Source organism: Paroedura picta, chromosome 1 (assembly GCF_049243985.1).
Source record: "Paroedura picta isolate Pp20150507F chromosome 1, Ppicta_v3.0, whole genome shotgun sequence".
In the NCBI taxonomy this organism is placed as follows: Eukaryota; Metazoa; Chordata; class Lepidosauria; order Squamata; family Gekkonidae; genus Paroedura; species Paroedura picta.
Genome location: NC_135369.1, coordinates 77,818,802 through 77,828,063, shown reverse-complemented (window position 1 = coordinate 77,828,063; position 9,262 = coordinate 77,818,802). Strand labels below are relative to the sequence as shown.

General features: G+C 39.3%; 1 protein-coding gene across 2 annotated transcripts in view; it reads left to right on the top strand.

Annotated features, from left to right (window-relative positions):
• The first annotated feature begins 1 nt into the window (after position 1).
• The window catches only part of CEBPZ (CCAAT enhancer binding protein zeta), a 24,702-nt gene continuing 15,441 nt past the window's right edge, over positions 2-9,262 (top strand). Inside the window, exons 1-8 of one of the 2 annotated variants that reach the window (XM_077344131.1) lie at positions 2-261; positions 2,131-3,632; positions 4,317-4,548; positions 5,448-5,607; positions 6,603-6,691; positions 8,037-8,090; positions 8,556-8,658; positions 9,047-9,115. In XM_077344131.1, the coding sequence (XP_077200246.1) occupies positions 145-261; positions 2,131-3,632; positions 4,317-4,548; positions 5,448-5,607; positions 6,603-6,691; positions 8,037-8,090; positions 8,556-8,658; positions 9,047-9,115 (2,326 nt within the window). In that variant the 5' untranslated portion in view covers positions 2-144. Of the gene's footprint in view, positions 273-2,130; positions 3,633-4,316; positions 4,549-5,447; positions 5,608-6,602; positions 6,692-8,036; positions 8,091-8,555; positions 8,659-9,046; positions 9,116-9,262 lie in introns of both variants that reach the window. The other variant, XM_077344132.1, reaches the window with a different exon arrangement.

Below are 9,262 nucleotides of genomic sequence, written 5' to 3'. Positions count from 1 at the left end.
GCGCCCCCCTCGTTCGTTCCCTAAACCTTCGGCTCGCCCCACCATTTCTGCATCTTGCAGGACCTTTCCTAAGTCTCGCGGTCACCGCGATCGTCACCGCCCGGCGGAAGTTGGACCGACTCATGCGTGGAGTGACGGTCTAAGATGGCGGCGTTGGGGATGCCGAATCCCGAGGAGGGTGATGGGGTTGACGACAGCGAAGTAGCGGATGATGGAAGCGGCTTTACGTTGCAAGAGGTGCTCCGCCTCGGCGGTACCCAGGTGAGGGAGAGGTCCGTAGGCGTCCTGGCGAGAGTGTGGAGAATGCACGTGTGGATGCCCTGGTGTGCGAGGACACGTGTTACTGAGAACTCTGCCTTTGCACGGCTCTTGGGAGGCAGATGTTTAACAGGTTGATTTTCCAAAGCATTGGAGGTTCATATCGGGAGAGGCCTACTATATCGCTGGCGAAATGAAACGATCGTGATTATAGAGAGAAGATAACTCAAGCAACGATAAGTAGGCTTAATTTTTGGCCGTGAAGAGTTCTCTGGAGTGGAGGAGTTCTGTGCATCTCTTTTCTTTCCGTTTTTGGAAAGGGATGTAGTAGATGACAGCTGTTCTGTATGCAGAAGCTCCCAAGTCAGGTTACTGGCATATCTGCTTGCAGGGGCTTAAGGAGGAGTGTATTGGGAACGACCCTTCACACCTGAGACCCTGTGGAGGACACTAGTTCATATTAGATTAGATGTTTCAGTGGCCTGGTGCTCTCTAAGGCAGTAACATGGATCTGTATACTTGCTTAACTTCTGGGTGTTCCCATTTAGTGAAAAAACACTAGTTCTTATTTCTAAGCAACTCTCATAAATTTTGTACAGAGTGATGCTTTTATTATGGCTGAAATTCCTGTGATCTTTTTTATTTTCTTAGAGCCCTTGTAGTTTTTATCTGCAGAAGATTACACTGCAATAGAGAGGGGACATAATGTATTTGAAAGGTGGTCACTTAGAGGAGGGCAGGGAAAGGTTGCTGTTGGAAGCAGATGATAGGTCCCACAGTAATGAGTTTAAACTACATGGAGAATGGTATCAGTGACTAGAATTGTAGAATGTAGTGAGATCAGGACCCTGCAGGAACTCAGATAGTTCTGCAGGGCCTGCGAGATGGAGCTCTTTTGCCAAGCTTATGGTTGGGGCCAGTAATGATAACATTGATCGGGGCCTCCCCCATTTCTCCTCCTTTTCCCCCTCCCCCCTTTACAGGGGGAATCTTTTAAATCTTTCAACTGGTTTTTATATTAATTTAACTGTATTTTAAACCTTACTGGCTTCTACAGTAACTGTATGGTTTTGGCTTTTATATTGTGATATATTGTATAATGCCATGATATAAACCACCCTGAGGTGTCAAGGTATGACGGTGCAGTATAGTATTCTCAGAATAAATAAATACAAATAAATATCAGGAATTCCTTTTTCAGTCAGAGTAGTTCAGCAGTGAAATTGGCTGCCTAAGGAAGTAGTGAGCTTCCTCTCTCTGGTGGTCTTTAATCAAAGGTTAGACAGATACTTACCACGGATGATCCTGCATTGGACTAGATGGCCTGTACGGCCTCTTCCAACTCTGATTCTAATAAATCCATTAGTCCCCAAGATCATTTGTTGTCTTCATTGCACATAGGTTACCTGTTCTGATTTCTCAGGCAGTCTTGTCAAACTACAGCACTTTGAGAGTAAGTGGGATTTTTGGCAAATGCAGGTTCTCTATTGCATTGATGGACATTTGAATTGTATGGGTTTCTTTCATACGATAGTTAGAGCTACAGAGAATTAGATGGCTCACTGAGTATCTTTTGTTTCTTTAATGCAAGGATGTGCCTTGACTGCCCTTCTGTTCTTGTGGCTACTTTACTTATGTAAATTCCAGTGTGATGTGACAATTCATCTGTTTTTACTGGTATATATTCAAAGCAGAAAAGATTATCTATGACCTTTAAAAAGTTACTAGGTTCCTTTGCTGAGGTGGTCTACCTATGTGTTGTAAGTGTGTGTGTGTGTGTGGGGGGGGTTCGGCATTCTTATCAAGTATGTGACATTTGGTAATGTAGTCTATAAGTATATTAATGAGATGTCATTCTTTTGTCTTCTGCAGCAAGATTATCTCATGCTTGCTGCTTTGGATGAGACTGAAGAACTTGTAGATGGTGGCAAAAAAGGATCAATCGATGATTTGAAGCAAGGAGAACTGGAGGCATTTATAAAAGCATTGGGTGTGAACAGATATTCTGAACAATTACTAGTAGTGAAAGAACAGGGAACCTCTGTGGAAAGAGAAGAAAAGCTACAAAAGAAAGTGAAACAAAAGGAAGTAAATGTAACTACATTAGGAAAAAAAGAAAACCCAGTAAAAGAAAGCAAAGGGAAAATACGGTTGGTTAATGTCAAAAACAGTAAGAAACATCCAGCTCTGGGTAGAGATGAGAAAGAGAAGGAAGAAGAAATTTTTCAGTTTCACGAGCGGCAGATGCTGCTGATAAAACCAGGAGGCAAATGGTATGATCTGGAATATACAAATGAATTTACTGTTGAGCCCCAAGATCAGAGTCTTGTTTCCAAGTATATGGCCTTGGCAGAAAAGCTGTACCAGCAAGAGGCTGATCTCTACAAGAGCAAGAAAGATCTGCAGAAGCGATCCTCATCTGCTTGGATGAAAACTGTAGTGTCATCAGGCACTCTTGCTGACAGAATGGCTGCTATGACTCTTCTTATTCAAGATGCTGCTGTCCACTCCCTTCATTTTATAGAGTCTCTGGTGAATTTGATAAAAAAGAAAGGCAGCAGGAGACAAAGCCTGATGGCACTGGACACGCTCAAGGAGCTTCTCATGACACACCTTTTACCAGACAGTCGTAAGCTGCACACTTTCTCTCAACATCCTTTTGCCACTCTGGAAAAACTTTCAAGTGGCAACAAAGATTCGAGGGACAGGCGCTTGATACTGTGGTACTTTGAGCATCATCTGAAGCACTGGGTGGCTGAATTTGTGCATGTACTTGAAGCTCTGACTCATGATCCTTTGGTGGCAACAAAAGCTCGTGCACTTGCTGTTGCTCATGAACTTCTCTGTAACAAGGTAGAGGAAGAGAAAGCTTTTCTTGTACAGTTGGTAAATAAACTGGGTGATCCTCAAAACAAGGTTGCCACCAAAGCATCTTACCTCCTAGAGACTTTGCTTCATAAGCACCCCAACATGAAAGGAGTAGTATGCAATGAAGTGGAAAGGCTTCTCTACAGATCAAACATTAGTCCTAAAGCACAATATTATGCAATTTGCTTTTTGAACCAAATGGTCCTTAGCCATGAAGAAAGCGAGCTGGCTAATAAACTCATAGCCCTCTATTTCTCCTTTTTTGGCTCTTGCGTTAAAAAAAAAGATGTTGAGTCTAAAATGCTTAGTGCTCTCCTAACAGGAGTGAACAGAGCTTATCCTTATGCTCAGACGAGTGATGAAAAAGTAAAGGAACAGATGAATACCTTGTTCAAAGTTTTACACGTTGTGAACTTCAACACCAGCGTCCAGGCCTTGATGTTGCTGTTCCAAGTGATGGATTCTAACCAGACAATATCTGATCGATATTACACAGCCTTGTATAAGTAAGCATTAAATAGTTATTGATGTATCTATCAAATAGATAAATAATGGCTGTTAATTGGTAGATTTTTTAATACTATGAGTGTATTTAAGTTTGGTAGAATGGAAACTGCACTGGGGTCATCTCTGCATAACAGAAGAAATTGCTCTGTTTCCTTTAACCTCTTATACTGCTAGGCTGTTGATTATGAAAGCTTATCTCTGTTAATTTTTCAGGTGATATATGTGTGTGCTTCTTTCCCAGAATCCTGCTACTGGTTATCCTGACAGGAGGTAGGGTTGAGCCAAGACCTGAATGCTGAACGAGCAATTTCCCCCCTGTCTTTCAGTGCATCCAACCTATGATTTACATATTTAATATTTAAGTATTTCATCAATGTATGTGTGTACAGGATTGTTCATTATTTATATAAACATTTTATGTACTGCATTTAAAATCTAGATTTTTATTTGTTTAAAGTAGATATCTATAGTGTGCTAATCAGTTTATTGAAAACAAGGGAAATATGTTTGATGTTATCTAATTTTGATCACTCTCTTTAGTCATTGGTTGTCAGCTACTTGAAAAATTATACAAATCACTGTGTGGTTTAAATGTTCTAAGTAGGTTTCTGTTCGATATCCAATTAAATTGTCTGAGTGAATTACTTTTAACTTAATACTGATAATTTTAAAATTTTTGGCAGGAAGTTGTTGGACCCAGAATTAGCACTGTGTGCCAAACAGTCAATGTTCCTCAACCTTGTCTACAAATCTTTGAAGGCTGATACCATATTGCGGCGGGTGAAAGCTTTTGTCAAGCGACTCCTTCAAATCACCTGTACCCAAATGCCACCTTTCACCTGTGGCACCTTGTACCTTGTCTCTGAACTTCTGAAAATAAGGCCAGGGTTATGGGTGCAGCTTCGGGATCATGTGGTATGGTAGCCATTTGGTTTTCTTGTTGATTTTGTTTAAAAACATCTTCTGTTTCTGCTTTGCCTTAAAAAGATAATTTTCTTGAGGTGAATGGTTTAGATTGTTGTAAGAGCTATTAAGTTTCAAGCATTTATTCTCTTAAAGTAATTGTATCATTTGATGTGATTGTAGCAGACGTGGGCGACTAGCTCTGCACTAGCATCACTGAAAATATTTTAGATAGGACGACTATGTGTGTATGGATTGACTTGCACATTTTATGGTACATAATTTACATTATTTATTTATTACATTTGTATACTGCCCACCCTTAAGGCTCAAGGCAGTTCACATAGAATGTATTTTCTTTTTCTATGAACATGGGTGTTACCAAACTACTGATACTGGATTTGTTGCATAACTTGTGAATAAACTGTTGTAGAATGTTGTGCTTCAATTACAGATCTATAATGTACAATGCCTGGTTTTTAACAGTATTATTACTATGTATCTAGGCTTTTAATGGTTTTCGGTATATTATTGCCATCACATATTTCAGCTTTGCCTTTCTAACTACTTGGGTTGCAAGTTTTTCCAGGAAACAAAAGCCATTCTTAGGATAAAGAAGATTTTAACAAAATCTTATAGGCTTCCTAAATGCATATCTTGCCTACTCTGAACAATACTAGACAAAGTATAATGAAATTATGTGGGTTTACCTTTTCATGATATTACTTGCTCTTTTGAAAAAGTTTCCCATCTTTTCTGGTTATCATACGTTTCACATTGATCAAGGGAAGGTATAATGAGAGGGGATAAATTGTCTTTCTGTGATATCTATCTCATTGTTTATGTGCTCTGATTGTTCGAGTTCGAAAATGTAAAGTTGCTATAACAGGCTTAATTAATTTATTTCCTAGGAATCAGATGATGAAGAACATTTTCATGATCTTGAAGAAACTGAAGAGGAGGAGGCAAAACTTGTAAATGTGGATAAAGAAAAGAAAAGAACAGAGGAGTCTGTGAAATCTCATGACTCAAAATCAAGAGCATCATGGGTTCATCACCAAAACCTGGCAGGTAAAAATAATTAAAAATAATTGTACACTTCCAAGCTTGGCCTGGAAAGCACTGTAATGGTGAGGCTTCCTAATATTCTATAATATAGCCTTGATACTGGCTAGTTTTCCATTTGAGGGCTGTCACTCAAGAGTGATCTCAATAACCCAATACTTAATTATGAATGAGATTGAATGAGCCAAGTGGAGGCTATGTGCCAAAATATTTGGGTGTGCTTTGAATAGATAAGACACTGGCAAGATTGCAAGCCATTTTGACTGCTACTGTAGAAAGATACACTTCCCAATATTTTCCTCATTGCCTGACACAGTTTATAATTTTTGTTCATTTCATCAAGTTAGGCTGCTTTCAGAATGAGAACTGAAGTTGAGAGATGTCAGATGTATTGGAATGTGAGTCTAGCTATTCAGCCCCAATTCTGACCTCTGTGTGCTTGGCTGCAGGCTCCTGGGCTCTCCTTCACATTAGTCATCTGATAATTCTGTAAAGTATCAGCTGTGTACCTGCATTTATGTCTGCTGTTTAAATCATGGGAATTAGAGATTATGTGATGGGTTAACATATTGGTACATGAGCCATAATAAAGCCTAACTAGAGCTAAGTGGGCTGTTCTATAGCCCACATAGGGGGGTTAGAGTCAGGAGAGGTCAGAATGCAGATGTGTAAGTAGGAATCTGTTTTCTGATCCCTTCCTGGCCAGGAAAGCCTTTGCCATCTGATGGCAAAGCCTCTGATGAGAGCAGGCTTTTCAAGTATGCAGGAAGAGGGGAGGGCTCAGCATGCCAGATCTCAGCTGGGATTCTGCATTCTAGCCTGGAATGCATGTTGTCCTCTGAAGTTACATAAATTCTGAGCCTATCAAACAGCTTTTGATGCACCCTTTTGTTGTTAATGCAGAAGAAATCTTTCTGCTCTTTTGTTAGCAGCTAGCACCCTATTTTAAATATGCTTATCTTTTTGTGTTTCAAGATTTACAGAAATTAATTTCCCTCCAGGTAGCAAGAACTTGGACAGCTATGACCCATTACATCGAAATCCTTCATATTGTGGAGCAGACAGAACAAGCCTTTGGGAACTAAAGAAGGTACAATTGTTAATACTTTCATGGAGAAAAAGTTTATTGTTTATTGTTGAGGTGAGAAAGTCGTCTGTGTTGTAGACCGCAGAGCGATAAGACCGTAGCAGTGTGGCGATATAACCAGCAGCTGCAGATAACAGCTCTTAGCAAATTTACAATGTGGCAATGGCCAAGGTCAAAAAGATATTTTGCTGCTTTCAAAACAGCTGCAAAAAGGTTTTTTTAGAGGCTTTGTAGAGGCTTATCGGAAGAGCGTTAATGAATTGCTCTCACTCCACCGCCATCTTGGCAATCTGTCCTAGACTAGAAGATCAGGATACCCAGATTCTGGGCTCCTCTAACAACAGTGTCTGTTCTCCCCGCTTCTAGGATATTCCCTTAAGTTACAAATCCATGCCCATGTATCTCCAAATTTTGGAGACACACCAGTTAAGAGCATTTCTAGTAGCTCGCTTGAACATCTTTCCCTCAAATGTCACCCAAGGTAGATTTTTGAAGACCCCTCCTCAAGAGAGATTCTGTTTACATGGATGCCGAGTCCCTGACACGTTGTACCATATACTTCTGGTGTGTCCTAAGTTTGAAGTTTATCATCGCCCATTAGCTAATTATCTGAAGAAATTGAAATTCAGCTGTGTTAATGAGAAACACTGGATTAAAATGATACTAAATGTGAGGGACTCAGCAATTATTATAAAAGTAGCGAAGTTTTTACTGGCAATTTTAAATGAAAATCTTTTATGATAGATTTTACATTTGGAACTGTTTGAAATTTTTGTTTTATGCTTTGCAATTTTATGCCTATGAAGGTACTCTGAAATATTGTTGAGGTTAGATGAGCCAGTCGGAAATATTGCCTTTCGCAGTAGGATTTAAATAGATCTGAAATTCCATTGTCTGAAATTGTGAACTTAATCTAGCTTCTAAATATGACTTTTTCCCCTCAGTGGAGTTTTTAACACTTTATGTCATTGTTTACTATTACTGTGGGTTAGCACAGTGTATGTGAAGGTTAACTTGTTTGTGCCAGTAAAAAGTTAGAAATTTACTGAGGGATAATTGGTGGGTTATGTGTAGTTTATCCACCATTGTGTTAAAAGTCATGGTCTTGTTCAGTGGAAAATGCCCAAAACTGATACATAAATGTGAGTAAGGACAGTCCTTTATGCTAGTAGCCTTCCACATGGAGATTGCTAAAAACAGCTTCTATGTGGTAGTTTTTCTATGTTGTGACAGTATTTGTTGCATCTTCTTGTTGCCGTCATGTTTATTCCATATGTTTATTCCATATTTATAGAAAATATTTAGTGAGATCTAAGTTGCTCTTACATGGTGCCTGTTATTTTTCCAGCTTTCAGAACACTTTCATCCATCTGTGGCCCTTTTTGCGAAAACTATTCTAGAGGTTCGTTGAATTTCTTTTTTGCACACTGGAGAGACGGGGCTTTGGTCCTTCATTTTCCAGACACAGGATAAGGGGTGGAGGAAATGAATGCCAGCCCTACCTTCCTGAGAAGCATTTAGGTGTGGCATCATTATTTCGTGACTCTCCTGCTTTAAAGAAGAGCTGACATAGCCATGGCTATTTCTAATTGTTCTCATCTTAAGTAGGTGGTTGGAACATTGGAGTGCCCCTCACCATAACTAGGGGGAGGGCAGATGACCAGATTGTGGAGGCAGTGGGCAAAAGATTTAAGGGATGTATGCTGACAACTGCTGTCTTTCAACTGGCTCCTTTTCTTCTAACTCTTCTGTACCAGTACTTCAAGATAATCATTCTTCAATATCCTGAACTGACTATAAACATATATGGCTCTTATACCTTTCACTCCATGTTAATTTTACACCATGACTTTTGACTTTATTTCAGGGGAAATACATTGAATACACAGGTGATCCTCTACAGGATTTCACACTAATGAGATTCTTGGATCGTTTTGTGTATAGAAATCCCAAAGTCCATAAAGGCAAAGGTATGAAGCCTGTATAGTTTTGCTAATAATATGAAGTTTCCTTATTCCAAGTCAGACAATTGGTCCATCTAAATATGTTTCCTGTTTTGTATGATGTTGGGGATTATTTTTAGGATTATCGGGGATTGTGTTTAGGATTATTATTAATGATGATGATGTGACTTTGTTGTATACTGTTTTTATTCTTTTTGTGAACCGCTGCTGGGAGCGATGCTATACAAATCTAAACATAAGTGTAGCTACTTGAGATCTTTTAGCTCAAGGAGCCAAGAATTGACCTGCTTGTGTTCTGTCACTACCATAGGCCTGCTCCAAATGTCTGTGGTATGTAGAAGGAACAGAAAGTTATGCTGATAATTTTTTATCATATCTTGACTTTCTGCTACAGAGAACACCAGCAGTGTGGTGATGCAACCAAAGAAAAAACAATCCATGAGTAACATACGAAATCTTGTTGGTAAGTACAGATATTTTATTTATTTGTACTCAGATCATAAGGACACTGACTCATCAATTTTGGTTGAAATTTTTACTATGCTTTCACATTGGGATGTAAGGACTTCCATATAAGGGGCAATCCTAAGTAGGTTTACTTGGAAGTTAG